Raw genomic sequence first — 19,375 nt, 5'->3', positions numbered from 1 at the left:
TGGGCCCGGAGGTGGAGCTCTAGATGAGTTTAGCCCCTGTCTACGAACCCCTCCACCCCCCTCCCTGTGCCAGGCTGTTCCACTAACTGAGAGAGAGAGAGAGAGAGAGAGAGAGAGAGAGAGAGAGAGACTAGGAGTCGAGCAGCAGCACTGTTCTCCTCCAGCCCCTGTCTTTATCCCCGCCTGAGCATTAGATGTGATTACTGCTCAGCGCTCGACACTGACAGAGACAGAGAGCTCCCAGAGACAGGAGGAGAGGGCGAGAGACATTAAGAGACACAGAGAGCGGAGGAGAGAGAGAGGGAGCAGAGAGGAAAAGAGGAGCACGGCTCTGTCGCTCCCTGCTTCAGTGATACAAGAGTGCCCCCTGCTGCTTCTGCTGTCTGCGTTTTAAACACACACGTACAGACATGAAAACACACACTGTTTGAAAGCGAGCTTTGAGACGCATGTGATACACCAGGTCTCACATCTCACGTCTCTTTATTTTCTTATACATGTAGTGGATGAATTAAATTGACTATCAGCATTATCCTGCACATTCATCTCACCTTAACTTCTTCTGTTGTTTTGTGTTTTACTAATTTTCTAGATCACGTTCAAAAAGTATATTGTTGTCCTTGTTATTCTTGCATTAGCTCAAACATATTTATAAACTTAACAGTACATTTCAAATGATGTGTAGATGTCGCAATTGTACAAATCTCTGGCAATACTGTTTGTCATGGTCATGCCAATAAAGATATTTGAATTCAATTGACTGCATCAGGTGTGAGGAGGGAGAGTGTGTTGGTGAGCCATTGTGTGTGTGTGTGTGTGTGTGTGTGTGTGTGTGTGTGTGTGTGTGTGTGTGTGTGTGTGTGTGTGTGTGTGTGTGTGTGTGTGTGGCATGTTTCTACAGCAAAGGCCTGTGACTAAGGTGACTTAATTATGAGTCTGACATTACTAAGTGAATCCTTTACTGTGGTGTTGAACTAATAGCTGCGTGCCCACGCTCCTCTCTAATAAAACTTCTGTGAGGCAACAATTAAACACATGACACATCCTTAATAATGCAGCGTGGTGAGAAGTTGGGCGATCCATCATGTCGTTTTAAACACTCCCTTCCTTGTGAGGCGCATTATTGGACAGCGATTCACTTGTGTAGTTTGTATAAGAAGCACAAGCAGAGGCATGTTGAGCGTTTAGAGAGGTGGAAAGCCTTATTATGAAATGACTGAGTGCCTGCTGTAGTCATAGAGCTGCTTATAATATTTTGGGATACAATGATGTGTTTTTTTCATATCCATGTGCTTAGTATAATGATTAGTAGATGTGGGATTTGTATTATTAGTATCTTTATAATGTGCTTTTATTATTATTTGTATGTATTTGTTATTATATTATTATCCGGTTAAGATTATTATTAATTGTTTTAGTATAAATGTTGTCTGTTTTTATAAAATACTAAATATTGACTTCTAAAATATAATCTAAAGAAATATGGGTCAATAGACATGTCTCTATATTCTCATATGAAACAGGATTCTAAAAAACTGTTCCTATGTTCAGGAATGGCAAACCAAAACTGAGAGAAGTGTTTCTGTAAACCTGAAAAAAGTTTGCTGCTAAAGAATCCGCCTACACAATAAAATGGAAACATATTGAAGTGAAGTGATGTGTGTGGCACTGAGTTCAGTACGAAGAAGCATGAAGGTGAGGCTGCAGTGTAACCTGCAGTGTGTGTGTGTGTGTGTGTGTGTGTGTGTGTGTGTGTGTGTGTGTGTGTGTGTGTGTGTGTGTGTGTGTGTGTGTGTGTGTGTGTGTGTGTGTGTGTGTGTGTGTGTGTGTGTGTGTGTGTGTGTGTGTGTGGCCTCACCATCGTCTCCATCAGCTTCCAGTCCTTCTCCAGCTGCTCCATCGGTCCGGTCCACCAGCTGCAGAAACGGGCGAAGCGCCGGCCCTGAAACCAGTACTGCCGCAGCCACTCGAACTCCACCTGCACACACACACACACACACACACACACACACACACACACACACACACACACACACACACACACACACACACACACACACACACACACACACACACACACACACACACACACACACACACACACACACACACACACACACACACACACACACACAAAATACACTGTCACTGCTTCATTTCTTTTTTTAAACAATATGTTTATTAATTTTTCATTCTTTTAAACAACAAGACACACCATACCTTACAAATACTTACGACAACAAAACATTAAAAAAATAATAATAATTTGAAAAACAGAGACAAAGACAAGACAGGACATCATTACAAAAATGTAATGAAATTGAAATATAAAATATATATTAAAAATAAGAGACATTACATGAAATGAAATTTAAAAATAAAATACAATTGGGCAGTAGCAACATTATCCTTTTAAGAAGTTTAAGAAGTACTTCTTTACTTTTCCATTCAACCAGATCGACGATTGGTTGAACGATTCCCATTGTTATTTCTTAGCATGTTTGACACATTAACATCACCTAACAGTTGAGTAAACGGGCCCCAAACCCTATCACAGGTTTCATTTGTCCTTTTCAGAATATACGTTATCTGTCACTGCTCCTTAGAAAATACATTTGAAATCAAATCCTTATATTATATTTCATGTAGAGTAAACTCATGATTATATATAACTGTAAATAATAAAATAATCATTGTTAAAACGTAAATAGTGAATTTTGTCTTTTACAAATGCATTGAGAACTGCAAATATTTGACAGTTTAAATTCCAAATGTTTTATAAAGTTTGACGAATTATATAAAAAATATATATTATTATTTTGTAATTTTCAGATTCAATCCGTGGAAGCAGCACAACTTCCTGACCTGCAGTCAAATGCAACCTTGCATGTTTTAATGTAATTTTCAATCTGGTTTCTTATTGAAATATTCTAATGTTAACCACCATAGTTAAATATGATATAAAGACACATTTTTTGTCAAGGTAAATATATATCTTTTTAAATAAAATGGAATGAATGTTGTATTTTCCAAGATGTAAGATGTTCTCAGTGAGAAATGACGTCCCTTGTACGTGATGTGTGGCATGGGGGAAATTACATTTTCCCTTGGAAATATATTCATTGACTTGAATTGTTGCATATTTTCCATAACATTTCAGGACATGGATTATTTTTACGAGTTCTCAGAAAGGAAGAAGACAATCAAGAAATGTTTTTTTAATTAAATGTGTGCATTGTTTTACCAATAATACAATCGGTAAAATACAATCACACCCTTACCAAACAGAAAACAGACCCACATCTCACACACACACACACACACACACACACACACACACACACACACACACACACACACACACACACACACACACACACACACACACACACACACACACACACACACACACACACACACACACACACACACACACACACACACACACACACACACACACACACACACACACACACACACACACACACACACACACACCTCCCAGTCAGCACACCTGAAAACTCCACCCTCCTCCCTCTCCTCTCCTCCCTCCTTCCCCTCCTCCTCTCCCACTCCCTCGCTCCGTCTGGAGATGACAGTCTCGGCTGCCGAGCCTCTTCCCTCTCCTCCGCTGGGAGTGTTTTTGTTTCCTGCTCTTTTGAAGTGCTGATTTAATCCTCGCAAGGATGTTTCATGTAGCCAGGTGTAGCCTATCTATTTCTAAGTGTGTCTTTCCATGTGCCTGTTTGTGCGTTTGTACCTCCGTGCAGCGGCGTATCTGTCTACATAGGTGTGTGAGTGGCTTTGTTAACGACTGTGCATACAATTTCCAATGTGCGTGTCAAAGATTGCCCCAATTGCCGCCAACGTAAACGCGAGACGCTGCGAGTTGCCCTCCCCCAAAACGTCCTACAAAGCATCATCCAGCGAAAACAATGCGCGCTCCATTTCATTTTGACGCCGACAACTGTACGACACAAAAAGTCGCTCCATGCAAAGAAGTCGCATATCAAAAAGGACAGAGAGAGCTATTGTTCCTTTTCTGAAAACTATTTAGTTTATTGTTCTTCTAACAGAGCATTAGCCAATGTATACAACAGGCCCGTCTTAGAGCCGCACGCTCACACATAGTGGCAACACGGTTAAAGCACGTGAATTAGACCTCACAAGCCTAATTCCAATGGGAAGGATGTTTGTGTAAAGCCACACCTATTGAACCCTCTATCTTACAAATAACGTCATAAATTTGCATTAGCCGTTTCTTTGGGTGCCATGAAACATATCACTTCTTTGTCTTGAGTTCTTGTTTAGGTAAAAAAGTAAATAGTGTCAATGACATGAGCAAATATACTGTAGGTCTCTATTGAGCGTGGCATCGATCCGCCATCATGTATTGGGGATAACAGATTAACAGCAAATAAATCTTGGGTAGCATCAAGTTGACGGCCAAAAGACAATGTTATTACGTATTTGAGCAGATTCTATGGTAACAGGTCGATTGTCAACATTGTATATGAGTTTACTCCGTCAGAACTGCTTCTCAAACGGTCAGAGGGCTTCAGAACTTTGCAGAAGTGTTGTGGTGAGTACATTTTAAAACGCTACAACTCGTATCAACTCTCCCGACATCCTTTCTTGCTGAAATGAATGCGTGTTGTCATAGCTCTGTGTTACGAATCAAGTCCCCTACGATCTTGCCCCTGTAGAAAGTTCAAACAAAGGGCAAGAATTATGTGCACAAACAACTTGAGTAAGTTGTGCGTTGGATAGAAGCTGTGCATGGAATCATCCTGCCATTTGCTTCCAAAGGGCTCTGATCACAGCAGGGATGACATGCAAGGACTGGGGCATGTCAGCGAGGATACACAGCCAGTGGCACTGCTCAGCAGCCTCTCAGTCACTCCATACAACCCTACCCTTCAAAGAAATGTCATCCTTTATGTTCCCCTCAACACTCCCCAAATCCACTCCCCTTCGATCACTAACACACAACAAAGCCGCCAAGCGCCGATATCGGACATCCTTTCCTCTATGTCAGTCTCTCCTTCCATCTCTCTGATTGTCTGCCTGTCCTTTATGGAGAAGAAACCAACCTGTGTCTCCACTTTGAGCCGACATGGCCGCCCGGCCCCCACTGTGCAGGCCAGTTGCCGCCACAAAGCCGGCCATCTGAAGCGACTGAGGAGCGCCGGCTATGTGGCATTTGGAGTCCAGCCGCCCAGCTGAGAGTTACCAAGAGGGGAACTCGGACTAAATGCCACCTTTCCAGGCAGACAGATCGAAACTTGTGCGAAAGAGAGAGTGGTTGTTAGGGCTAGTTTTTCTCTGAGACGACATGGGGGAGCGAGAGGGGAGCTAGTGGCTCCCCTGCGGCAGTCGCTGTCATCTCTCCAGGTGATGGACACACTAACTACACATTAGCCCCACATTAGTCGACTGGCCGCCCACCATGGCGACTCTGGAGTTAGAGCCAAGTAGCCCCCTGTTTTCACATTTAATGAGGCACGTTTTTTTTTTTTTACACCTTCTTGGTATTCCCTGAGCGGGTCCAATCAATTTCCGGGCCATGGCCCAGAGGTGGGAGCTGGTGAGAGTGGGATCGATCCCACTCTGTCGTCCTCTGTTTACCTTTCCCGGCCTCCTCACACATCAGCCAGGAGGACTGGTGCCACCAGGCCTCTGTGAGCAAGCAGACACGCATTTAACACTCATCACACACAAGCTGGGTGACACTGTACATGCACATATTGCTGTACATTTCCATTTCTTTCTTTGTCCATAAAATAGTAGCGTTTTTTTGGACGTCTCAGGCCTCACAAATTACTAAAAGTGGTGTTCCTGTCTTAGCTGCCAATGAAGAAGAACACCTACATCTGTATGTGACTAGTGTCATTAAATAACAGTTTAATCAATCACAAACTTAAAAAACGCAACAACATTTGGCTAAATCATGATTCAGCAGAACTCAGATAGAGAAACACATGTTATCCCTTTTGAGCTACCCAGAGATTCAAAACAATAAATAAACTCTTAAAATCAAAAATGTCTCACATAAATGAAAACAGTTTTAAAGGGTTATACAACTAGTAAACACAAAAGGACAAACAAGTTCAAACTACACACTGCACAGATCTGCTGGCAGAAATGTGTTTTGAGAGGTGATTTGTAAGATTACAATGATATTGCCAGCATAAGGCCCGAAGGAGAGGTGTTTGAAAGCCAAGCGAACACCTAGAGCCTGTGGAGACATTTCTGCCCTCAAAGCAGGACACTGCAAGGTCACACACACCTGCTTCCACACAGTTTACTTTCTGCCAGAACATGTGGGAAAACCTTGTCCCTCCCTCCAATATTTACTGTGGGGGGACTAGCATCATTAGAGGGGGTCCCTGAGGGCACTCTGTCACACACCCACCTGGGAAGTGACACAGTGGCTTTAAATGAGACAAGACGTTTGCATCTGGGATTAGCATTTCAAAGCCAAACATGCACACGGGGGCCGTGTGGCGATGCTATGTTCGACTACCCCCTCCGCCACCTAAGACAGGAGGAAAGATTAAAACGAGACAGCGAGAGGGACCGAGCTTAACAAACAGGTGGGAACTTTGGTTTTCTTCATTTCTGTCTCCCATCAACCCTTACTTCAACTCGACATCCCGCCCCATCCCTGAACACTCATTCTCAGATGGCAGACGCTCTGCTTCATCATCGTCAGACCCACCCACGTCTTCTGACAAGTGTCAACCTCCAATCCCCCCCCTCGTTGCACCACATTGCACAATATATCCGTGGCATGTCAACCCGTGCTAGCTTGCTGTTTAGCACTTTTTAAGAGAAGGCCCATAAGGCAGTGCTCGGGTCAGACTGCCAGCACGTCTCAGGCTTGTTCTCTCCCCGGTCATCCATGTCAAACACGACCTGCGCAATATGCACCCGCCAAGCACCAAAGTGGGCCGCCATCATAAATAACCCCACCAACAATACATCATATAAGTGGGTGTTCTGCTCTCGTGGGCATCTCCAAACAAATGGCCACATCTATCATTGTGAGTGCGAGGTAGGGTAGGGTGTAGCCCGTTAAAGTCCACCCCCCCCCCCCCCCCCCTTCCTTAAACATTCAGACACACACACCTGCTTTTTATAAATAGCATACCGTTTTCCTAAATAAACCTGATTTGCCCTCCTGGTGGGGGCCTATGCTTGCTAATCCTGTGGCGCTATGCGGCAAACTAGCAGGTGTTGCTAGTCCAACTAGCGCAGAGCTCCTCCTAACAAAGACAGCCCCATTGTTTGGCAGAGCTGAATAATTAATATTGTCGACAACCTTTAAACAACCTTACGTCAGACTCATCTGTCATGGCGTCCCGCTGAGGGTCTTGGGTGCTAGCGTCGGCTAGGATGTGTGCTTTGGGGCCAGGGGTGTAAAGGGGGAGAGGTGAAGTGCTATATTAACTGTTGGCCCGCAGCAAGCTAGCACAGGGGGCTCGTAGCTCTGCAGGCGGCCCCCTCATGTCCCTCTTCTTTGACCTCGCTCTGTCCCTCAATACCCCAAGCCAGCATCAGTCCTTGTGTGTGAAAAGGGGTTAGCGAGGCGAGCGGGGCATGACTCCATCTTTAGATAACATATGGAGAGGCTATTGCCTCACAATCCATCACAGGCCAAGACAAATGAGAACAACCTGGATTTCATATTGGAGTCATTTCCCTGAGCAGAAACAACAAGGTAACAAGGTAGAAAGCTGGCAAGCTCATATTGTGATGTTTACAGAGTTTAAACCCGCTACCAGAGGACAAACACATTGCTCTGTTAGTCCCATGATGTAGAGGAAATGTAGACCAGGTGCATGTAGTATACTGCATGTATCCGCAAATAAATTCCATTGATCATGTTTGGCCACACTGTAATGCTGAGGGTATTTGTTGAAATGGCATTTAGTTTTTAGGATTATGGTTAGGGTTAGGGTAGGTCTATGATCTCAGGTAGTCTGTGCAACCCAACATGGGATGCTGCTCACTAGACCAAAAATAAAACCTAAATACCCAAACGCACATGATAACACATGTGTAAATGCAGGTGCACTCATCGCCATGTCCCCACCTCATTGTGGATCTCCTCACAGTGCTTCAGCGTGGTGGGCAGCAGGGCCAGCAGGCTATGGGAGCCGGTCTCCAGGTCAGTGCGCAGGTTGGACAGCGCCTCTCCACACCGAGACTGGATGTAGGTCAGGGTCCCACTGGAGCACTGGCAGGAGAGGGAGGGACCCAGAGTTATACACATATTAAGGTCTCTCAATCAACAGACTAACTATCCATTGTAATCCACGTTTATTTTGTTTTTAAAAATACATAGATATTCTTTTCATTTTGTCATAAGCTATGTACTGCATATGCAATGGATTTTTTGCGTTTATTCTTCAGTTAGTGGTGTCAGTGGATGATTTAGGCAAACTTTATTTCCAACCATTTTTGTATTAAACTTAACTGACCTACTGTTTTTATCAACAGTAACTTACAAAGACTTCTACGGATATCAGAAACACCTTTAGCCATGCCTTCAGGAGCAATGTGTGGTGTTGGAGCTATATATATCTCTTTATATTATTTAATAGTTTAACATTTATTTTCTTGCTGTTTATTATTATTATCATTTATTTATATGTATTCTTAGTTAGTGCCATAAATTAAAGTAGTTTCTAAGCTTTTATTTTGAAGGCATGTTTTGGGCACTGGGTGATTAGAGCACCTGGTGTAATTGTATTGGAGACAGGTGGATGGTGGGAGCCAGAGCACTAGTAGGCAAACGTTTTTTAACAGGGTGTTTCAAGCCAGCAAAAGGAAAGCTATAGGAAAGGCAATAGAAAGCCATAGGAAAGGGATATAGGAAACCTGTTCGTTGTACTTTGTTATCGGAATAAACTGCACAAATGGAGAATCTTGTCTGGACCTGGATCATTGCCCTGCGTAAGATCTGCTAACTAGTGCCTCAACGGCTATATTATTTTTAGTTAATTATCTGTTTTATTTCTATATGATTTTGGCCGCTATATGGGGTTCTCTATCCTGCCCTTGGGCATGTTGACAGCGGTCGAACCACCAACCCTTCGATTGGTAGATGACCATTTATACACTGTTAATTTGCCTATTACACAGAAACCTTCCATTTGATTTGTTCAATATTGATCAGACAGTGTTTAAAGTTTTCATTATATACAGACTTTCTCTAATATAGCGTGTAAGTCCTAGCAGGAGTCCTTACTGAAACATATACATGGCATACTATACAGCAATACTACTAGAATTTGAAACGTTTTTTATTCCCATTTTAGGATTGTTGGCTCCTCACCTCGGCCACTCTGTGTGTGGAGCTGAAGCGTGCGCTCTCTCCAGCGAGCACACAGTGCTGATGGGTGCTGTTCAGGTCATCTGAGGAACAAAGGAAAAGATCAAATCTATCAGAACATGCTTACAATACCCACAACACTCATCAATATCAAACGAGAGAACAGCCTGGGAAAGAAGGGAATATTCATCCGTCAGACTCTTTAATAAAACATTGTAGAGCACAAAGGCACGGCGGAATGAAATAAGTTGTCATATTGTGATCTTGTGTTTTTAATTAATTATAATAAGGAATAAAGCAGCTCATCAAAAGGCAAAAGAACTGATTACAAAAGAAAAACAGATGAAAAGCAAGGCGTGGAGAAACATGACAACTAAATCATCTTGTTCGCTCAGACAGACTGCGCTCGGTCCAGCTCCCAATCAAATAGAACGAGCGGCATTGTACTATAATTTTAATTACCAAACAAAACCAGATCGCACTCAATCTGTCAAGATGGAAGAGGCACACCAACAAACATTTGTCCAATATCACAGGAGCTTTACAAAGAGGCCTTACTGCTGTTTCCTGTGTATCCCTCCATGTGTTTCTTTGTGTGAATAGATGTTTCGCAGCTCTGCCATTATTTGCCTCATACCAATAATTAATTTAGCCATGACAGAGCTGTCAGTCACAGCACATGTGCATATTTACACCCGCCTTGAGCAAGAGTACACTGGCTAATGCCTGTGATTTGAAAGTCAAACAGCCAAATGCTTTGGGAGGAAGATATTATTGTTTGGTAGGAGGGGGGGAAAAAAAGATGGTGACAAACAAAACAACTTGCCGGTGTTTTCTGCACCCTGATGAGATTGTGAGGGATTAGGTCTCCGGGCAGAATTACTCTGCGTCTTTAAAACTGTTTATATCCAATAACAAATTATCTCCATCAATCTGCTCTTTTCTTGGCGCGTCTGATGCGTCAGTGGGGATCAGGAGGGAGTAGAGGCAAACTCGATAACAGTAATAAATATTTATCTTTCTTTCAACCCCTGCGCCTGCTGCCACTTGTCCTCCTTTTCCAGGAAGCAGGCTTTTAAATATATTGGGTCAACTCTTTTTCTCCAGTCCCCCTGTGCATTGGGAGCAGGAAATCTGATTATTGAACAGGCCCGGTGTCAAGACTTGCATTGTTCTTTTTTAACCACTGAAATTCCATTTGGGTGGAAATGATGGTGATTCAATTTGCCTCCAGCAGCTTAGACATTAGCCGTTCAAAAAGGGCCAGCCGGCGACACATGGTGCTGAAAAGACATTATGGTGTCTGTGGTTATACAACGTTGTACTTTTCTTTTAATACCGCGAAACTATCTATCGTATGGTGTATGTCACTCAAACGCTGGTACAATATATTTGAACACATGGTTCAGTGGTGGCTGTCAGTGATGTGGAAACAGGATAGGGAGGGCATGTGCTTTCTACAATAAGCAGAGTGTGTGTTTTTGTGCATGTGAGTTTATAGGTGCGTGCATGTGTCGTGCCAAGTATTTAATTCAGGTGGACCAACAAAGCGACAGACAGCCAAGGACTGTGTGAGCTGCTATCGTGGTGCAGCAGTTGGCCTCTCAAGGGCGTACTCACCAAGTGGAGCATAAATCCCCACTGATCCGCGACAGTCAAGTCCCATTAGAGTGGTCTGCACAACAGCCCATCACTCTATTATCATGGCTGGCCTGAAACTGACTGTTCTATTGTAAATCTTATGCAGCTAAAGGAGGTCGGCTTCAAGCCCTGTCAGGCTGAATATTAGGTACAGACATCGCTGCTCTCAGATGGAAAACACAGCAGCTTCAAAGAGTCAACTTCAGGAATTCATTAAAAACCTTCCTATTCCTTACTTGTAAAAAGATCACTTAGACATAACGGAGATACGGTGGAGAAGTAATTTAATATTCAGTGAGAAAGATGTTTCAGATTGTGATTAGATGTAAGCTTTGTGCTTACGGATGGAGGTCAAAATAGATTGTTAAGCAAAAACATGTTTGGATTTAACATATTACCATGATGCTATAAACACAGCAGAAGATGGTGTAGCAATTAATCTACAAACAATTACTTATATCACAGCCTTTGTCTGCCCACATGAGTTGATATATGATGTATCCATACTGAAATAACAAAATTAAATCAGTCCTCTATTTCATTTGTCCATTTTTTTGTTCCATAAGTTCCCATGTGACGTCCTACCTGGGAAAACAGTGAGGTCAAATACATTGAAAAATAAATCGTTGTGATGTTGAGTGAAATAGAGGCCAAATATTGTAACCAAACTCACTTCTTGAGTAAATGCACATTTTGTAGTTAGGTTTTATGTACTGATGTTGTAGAATGGGCCTCGTGGGATCTCAGGCTACAAAAGTTCAAATAAAACCTAACAAAAACATCAAAGAAATACGAAAAAGAAAGCTTAAAATACAGCGTATCTCCTCCAAAAATGTGTTTGATATATGCCTGTACAGTAGGTCAAGTCAGTCTCATACCCTTGACTCCTAACTTTGTTCTGAGCAGAACGCAGCTGTAAATCTTAGCAATGTATTTATGATTTTAAAGTACACAGGAAGGGTTTCAGCATCTACATACACTGAAAGCATGTGTGATTGTGAACTAGATTGATATAAGTATTTACTGTTGGTAGGATCAAAACAGTAATCCTTTAATCACAAGAAAATCTCTTTAATCACTAGGTCAAATCGAAATATTATCAAACATACAGAAAACGTACAGTCCTGTCATTTTTTAAATAGAAACCATAGACAGATATGGCATTCAGGCTGATCATTATTAATATATTTAATTAATTCAATTTTAGATAGCAAATTACATAAATAAATCACGGATTGTTTTATTTTTTAAAACAGTAATGTATCCAGCTGATACCGTAACATTGACTCAAGACTGTACTGCATGTCTATCCTTATGTCCTAATGAAATCAGAGTGCCTTTAAAACATTATAGTGTTCATTTGAACCAGAGGCCCTAATTTCTTCTACATCCAAACACAAGCTCCTGCTGCGTCACATCCTCACACTCGGAGAATATGAGAAAGCTCAGGAGGGCCCAGAGAGAGGAGGGTGGAGGTGTCCGCTGCAGCCCAGAGCATTAAGTCGTGATTTACACCCCTGTGGCCCGCGTCTCCATAGAGACATAGTCGGTAGTGGGTCACAGGACTTCAAAACATAACATTTGGTTTCTCTAACCTCTCTAATGCACACAATTTCATGGAACCTTAAAGCTCTGTGTTCAGGCCAAGTTACTCCCACACACACACACACACACACACACACACACACACACACACACACACACACACACACACACACACACACACACACACACACACACACACACACACACACACACACACACACACACACACACACACACACACACACACACACACACACACACACACAGCTCCACTTCTCCTGCTGGAAGAAGAGTGTGTGAGTGAAGAGTATCCTGCTCACATGGGTCATCTGGGACAAGAAACACTAAAACATAGGGTAATAAAAGTGTTCCTTCCTCCAAAGTCGGACATAGTTGTGAGAGCGATGTGTTTACATGTGTGTGTGTGTGTCCGTGTGTGTGTGTGTGTGTGTGTGTGGAGGGGATTCAGTACCTCTCATGTAGTAGCAGTCTCCAGACTCCAGCGGCAGCGTCAGGCCAGGTGTGTGGATGTCCCAGGCTACCTTCAGCCCGATCCTCCAGCATGGCCGCTCCTCGCTGCCTCCCTCACTGCTCTCACCTGTCAGTCACACACAGCCAGACTCACTGCAACATTTGCATTTCACATTTATATTCACATTTCAGGCCTTTGGGTTGACAGTTTCACCCAGCGTGACTTAAGCTAAGTGGAAAAGTGAAGTCCTCACATTTTCTAAGGGTAGCATTTATCCAGGGGTGGAAAGTAACAAAGCTCATGTACTCAAGTTATGTACTTAAGTACACATTTGATGTACTTGTATTTTACAAGAGTATTTTTATTTGATATGACTACACTTATTTGTTTGATTTATTTACTGGTTACTTCTTCAAATACAGATTTTGACACACAATACTTAGGAAATAATTATAAAATGTGATTATTTGGTATTGATTAAACCATCCAAAATGATATTTAACAGAACATGTAGCAGCAATTTTGCTAAGAGGTTTTTTATTTAAAAATATTTCACAGTTCCAGCTTCAAGAATGTGAAGAAGTGCTGCTTTTAAAATATTTAAAAATGTTTAAATATGATATGTTTTAGTTTTTTCTGCAATGAGTACTTCCTAATACTTTAATTACATTTTTCTGATCATACTTGAATACGTTCACTTCAGTACCATTGTTGATGCAGTACCTTTACTTGAAATTGAGTATTGTTACAGTGTGGTATTAGTACTTTTAGTAGTAAAGAATATGATATATATATCACTATATAATGAAGGCTATTTAACACAATATTAGTTTAAAACACTTTACATCTCGAATACAAGTGCTGGCCAGGTAATGCAGTTCTAAAACACTATGATAATGCCCAGGACAATTAAATAAAAAGTAAGGAGTGCAATGATTAAATCAATAGCTCCCAAACAAAGGATGTAAGATGTAAGCCTTTGTCTCCAGCAAGTAAGAATCACTTAACAGCAGAGCAAAGATGATATGTGTTGCTGTGGTCAGATTGGCTGTTAGCACAGGATCGTTATGCCGTCATTATGCCGTGCAAGAGGAAATAGTTTGATAAAAGCCCTTGATGTTGTTTAGTGAGTGTGTGAGAGTGTGTTATTGGACAGCAGGAGTCCTATGATATTCCAGTTTCTGAACCCAGTCACTGTAACCACCTCCCCTCTCCTTCCATTCTTACACGGCAAACTAAGAAAACGAGATTTGGCTTGGCTGGCCAACACCCTTCAGCAAAATCAATACTAAAGTCTTTCCGGGCCTCTCTGCCCCACAGCTGCCTTTTCCTTTGCTCAGCACGGATAAATAGTAACTTAATTTCCAGCCATTGTGCTCTGAGAGCCAGCTAATGACAGTACTCCCCGAGGCCTCAGGAATGGGGGAATATCATCCTCCGTGCCGGAAAACGCTCAGTCGTGGCAGATTCCTTTGGATCAGCGCAGCTGGGAAAAACACTCTGAACAAATCTCTGGCTGAAGCATAAAAACAAGGTGAGGCTGCTCAAGGAGCAAACGGTCTACCAATGAAAGCAGGTGTCATATGTGGACCTTTGTCTCAGGAACAATGGAAGATACAGCAACTTATCGTAAAAATGTCTCACGGTAATCATTTCATTAGCTAGTTCTGGGAGTCCTCTGCGTCAGCCACTTAGATATATACTACACAGCACCACAGCGCTCTACACACACACGTTTCTTTCAAGTCTGGAGCTGCTAAGCACTGCAAGGTGTTACGCCATGGTGTTTGAAGCCCGTGTTCACAGGGTCAGAGTTGAAATGGCCTAGAACAAATCATTGAAATAGACCGCTGTAGCAGGTGTTTCTGGTTAACAAACACCAATGAAGAAAGCCCAGCTGTAAAGTGGGGTGGGATGTCAGAGCGGTTGGCATCTCACCTGTTATATATGGCAGAAGAACCGGTTCTAGACACAGACTGTGTAGAGCTCCCATTCTTAGCAACACTTGAACTACAGCTGCACTTTTATCACCATCGTTCAGCCTTTGGAGGGTGCAAGGAATGATTTAGTGTTTTAAAAATACACTTATTTGGTTTAATGTCATTCCCAAAAAGGAGCTTTATCAATTAAGTGTACAATATTGTTTTTACAATACAAAATAAGGATGTGTTTTGCTTTGTATTTAAGTTTGGAATGTAAAACAAGACAGACAAATTGGATCTTGATTCCATGGTAGCTTTGCATTTGCTCTAGAAAGCAAAAGTGCCTCTCATTGAGATTCTCTATCACTTGGATCAGCGAGCGCTATCAGCTCTTGAAAGAGTGCACATTCCTTAATTAGGAGACATCGTATCATCCATACAGTACAGTCTAGGAACACTTATCAAAGCAGGGCTCATTATTCCATATCAGATAATTGCACATCGATCATTTCTTGGGGAAATGATTTAGATGAGATGTGGCGTCTGTGATAAGGCCTGTTGGTTAGACTGTGGCATTGAGCTCACGTTAAGAGCTCAGATCCAAATGTCTGTGATCTCCCAACGCACGGTCGGCGATAAGGCTGTCAGCAGCAAGCCAGTGATGACATTTGATAATGCCCTGACACTATCACATAGATGGATCTGATGCTTGCCTCACCAGAGGCCATGTCTACAGCTGCTGCCGCGCCGCTGTAGGGCCATAATACACAAGGTTAGCTGTATCTGATCTACAATAAAGCAACTGAGATAAGTTGATGGGATTTTGAAGTGAAAGAGAAAAAGATATCTTAATTTCTGAAACGACATGCAAACGGCTTGATAAACTTTGGATTTAAAAAGCCACCTATCTCGACAATTGGTATCCAATTAGCAAAACAAGTAACCCACTTTAGATTTGACCCTTACCTTTGTCGTTGTGACAGTTATAGCTGTAAACAGCCACTGGAGAGTGACTGATGAGGTTCTCATCGTGGTGCCAGCCTACTGCCATCTTCCCCATGCCATAGTAAGGCTCTTCTTTGAGCTGGCTCATAGCTGCTGGGTCCATGTAGTTAAGCAACGTGACATTGAACTTAACCGGACCGGTGCATACAGGCGGAGGACTCGGCTGCGAACAGCCCTGCCTGCTGGCTGCTTCCTCCCTGTCCTCAACGTGGTGATCGGAGGAGATGTGCTTCATTTTGGCCACAGGTTTCCCCTGCGCCGTGAGTCCCACACCTTTATTCTGTGTGCCACTGAGGGCCGTAGGGGCCAAGCTGGGACATTTTCCTTCATTGTGCTCTGAAGCTGCTGAGACTCCACTCGGTTTATCCTCAGAGGACTCTCCTTCCTCACTGCTGGGTTTTGACTTAGTCTCCCATTCCCCTTCTTGTTTTGACCCAGAACAGCCTTCTTCACTGTGTTTCGACTCAATGTCCCACTCCTCACTGTGCTTGGACTCAGTTTCCCCCTCCTCACTCTGCTTGGACTCCGAGTCCCCTCCTTCACTGTTCTTGGAGTCTTCACTGTTCTTAGACCCTGTGTCCCCTTCATCGCTTAGTTTGGCCTCCACCTCCTCCTTCAAACACTGTGTTAGCCTGTCCCCTTCCTTCCGCTGAGACACATCCGAACTGAAGAAGGTGTTAAGCTCCCACAATGCCTTGCAAGCCGCACTCAAGTCAGAGTCGCAACAGTTTTGTCCTTTAACCTCAGGGTCCTCGCTGTGCCAGGGGATGGCAAACAGCCGTGTGTCCAGATAGCGGTAGGTGTGGCCCGGCTCACCAAGAAGAGTCCGTGAAACGGCGGTGAATACATCTCGCTCTCGGATGCGAACCAAATCCCTCAGGAGGCAGCCCTTCCTCCTCAGGGTGAGCAGGGCGGCCTGCACCCGGACATGGAGCTCAGCAGGCACGGAGCAGGATCTCCTCAGAACCAGGCCTGAGTAACTGGAGTCCCACTTGGAAACACAAGACGTTTCTCATCAGGATCATGACGTACAGAAACATAAAAAAGAAATCTGAATCATTCTTATTTGTGGCAGGCTCACCAGTTGCTGATAGCCCCGATCGGGAGGTCCGAGAAAGGGAATCTTCTGGTTTCCCAACTCCTGCAGAAGCCTCCGCCTCTGTAGAAGACAACACAGTAAATAGGCTGATAAGTAGCAGCGAGAAACTTCTGCTTGTAGCTACTTTTTTTGAATAAACTCAACTTCACTTTAGTGTTTGACTTTTGGAGAATATAGGGGTTCAAAATGTATACGACTGAATTAATGGAAATAAATATGAGTAATACATCGCCCAAATGCTTTGATTAGGCACTAAATGTACTTCCTGGGATGATCATTTTTACAAAAGTATGCAGTGCTTGAGATGCAAATGTCTTAAAGGCATGTATGGCCTACATAGAGTAAGGCAGAGTCTGGTTAGACCGCCACTCCCAGTCTGGCTTTAAAGTACTGGAAACATTATCTTTGAGTACAAGACTGCCCTTTCCTTGCGGGAACATAGTATTTGCTGACGTGAAAACATTTCCATACATCCCACCCTGCCTCACTTTATATATAGAAACAAAAAGTGTGAAAAGCAGAGTTATATTACACTCCGAAGTTTAGGGGCTAACAATAACAAACTGCAGGACTCACATAAAATCAAACAAACTATTTGGGAATACATTTATTAAATTAATCTTAACAAACGTTGCCCTCAGATTGAGCTGAGATATCTATGGTGCTTGGTCCTTTTTATTGACGTCTCACGTTTTTATGATTTTGTGAAGGCTGCCATGGGGTTCCTCACAACCTTATAAAAGATGCCCTGTGCCATACAGCGCCCCCTCAATAAAAATGTCAACCTGGTGGGGGGATCAAAGTGCTTTTCACTGGGATGCATTCCATTCCGACCTGTAAATCCAATGGCAACTGGCATAAAAACTATATGCCCAAATAAATTTCACAACTATTTTCCCTCCCTGCGATGGTATGTGTAGGTGGAGGCGTTGCGTTTGTGGTTTTAGAACCTCATATTCATTCCCCACAGGTGCACACACAGTCTCTGCATGGAGTCTCCACAGCAGGGGAAGGAGAAATGTCACCGACCTGCCACTGTCTTTTCACATCTTTAAAAGTTTTGCATGAATGGCCTGTGCTTCAACCACTATGCGGTTGAAGGAGAACCGACCCTGTGTATATTTCCGAGACATTTACAACAGGCGTCTCCTATTTCCACTGCCCTAATAATGCCAAAGACCTCATGTGGCACACTGCAGGCAATATGGGAACCGGCTGCCAAAACATGTCCTGACTTTTAGAGCGATATAAAATGTCCCGTTAATATATTAAAGTCCAGGTATAAAAAGATGTGTGTCCTCCCGACTCTGAAGGGGGCTGGATCAAAAAGAGGGCAAGTGGTGTGCGTTAAAGACATGAGGGAGGCAAACAGATCCCAATAACGCAGTTGGAAGAAATGGGAGGGCATCAGATGAGAAGCAAGTTTGGTGAATTTACCTTCAGGGATGAATCTTTACCTTAGGCTAAACAACACAACACCTGCTGAAAGTTTTCTTAAAGGACGCACCCGAGTATACAGGCCTTCCAAGTTTTTTTTCCCGGAACAAACAAAAACAGACTTGCAGACAGTTGGAATCTTAAAAAACAAAACAACATGCACTATTCATGGCCAGACTGCATTCAAAGGCTGTTGGAAGAAATTGACAAGCTGACATACATTCGTTGGTGTCAAATTCAAACTCATGACAGAAGCTCAAGATATCAAGGTGAGGCTCTGGGCTAGTGTTGTACGTGTGTGTGTGTGTGTGTGTGTGTGTGTGTGTGTGTGTGTGTGTGTGTGTGTGTGTGTGTGTGTGTGTGTGTGTGTGTGTGTGTGTGTGTGTGTGTGTGTGTGTGTGTGTGTGTGTGTGTGTGTGTGTGTGTGTGTGTGTGTGTGTGTGTGTGTGTTTATCTGTTTGCCGCTGTGAGTCTGTACAGATCCATATCCTGGCATCCATCTACTGTAGATGCAAACACATAAGTAAAAACCTTACAGTCAGCTTTAGTCACACTGCGCAAACCACTACTGTGTATACAAGCATGAAAGTGTGCCTTCATACTGTATGTGTGTGAGGCTCCAACAGATATACAAACATACAGGCCCATCCTAAAAAAAAAAAAAAAGCACAGCCGGGGTAGGGAGCATGATGCCTCAACGCCAATCGCACACAACCAGGGCTGTCACACACATGTCAAAAACATCAAGCTACTCAGAAATTCCACAGAAAAAAGGAGAGACAAGAAGTTACCGGAGCCCTCTGAAGCAGATGGACTCTCTCAGTATCAGACGGCCGGCTGTGTCTGTCTTGCTGTCTCTGTGTCTGCACCTGATTCAAGAAGGAAAAGCCACGAGGCGCAAAAAAAAGGTCTGC

At 43.1% G+C, this 19,375-nt stretch overlaps 1 protein-coding gene across 2 annotated transcripts in view; it reads right to left on the bottom strand.

Moving 5' to 3' along the window:
* The window catches only part of fto (FTO alpha-ketoglutarate dependent dioxygenase), a 126,464-nt gene that overhangs the window by 88,892 nt on the left and 18,197 nt on the right, over positions 1 to 19,375 (bottom strand). For both annotated transcript variants that reach the window (XM_079662445.1, XM_079662446.1), the window contains exons 2-7: positions 17,007 to 17,084; positions 15,887 to 16,916; positions 12,999 to 13,124; positions 9,344 to 9,423; positions 8,099 to 8,242; positions 1,859 to 1,978 (exon numbers count right to left, since the gene is read on the bottom strand). In XM_079662445.1, the coding sequence (XP_079518571.1) occupies positions 1,859 to 1,978; positions 8,099 to 8,242; positions 9,344 to 9,423; positions 12,999 to 13,124; positions 15,887 to 16,916; positions 17,007 to 17,084 (1,578 nt within the window). The remainder of the gene's footprint in view (positions 1 to 1,858; positions 1,979 to 8,098; positions 8,243 to 9,343; positions 9,424 to 12,998; positions 13,125 to 15,886; positions 16,917 to 17,006; positions 17,085 to 19,375) is intronic.

This window comes from Notothenia rossii (assembly GCF_949606895.1).
Source record: "Notothenia rossii genome assembly, chromosome: 2".
Lineage (NCBI taxonomy): Eukaryota > Metazoa > Chordata > Actinopteri > Perciformes > Nototheniidae > Notothenia > Notothenia rossii.
This window is presented reverse-complemented; position numbering and strand designations above follow the sequence as displayed.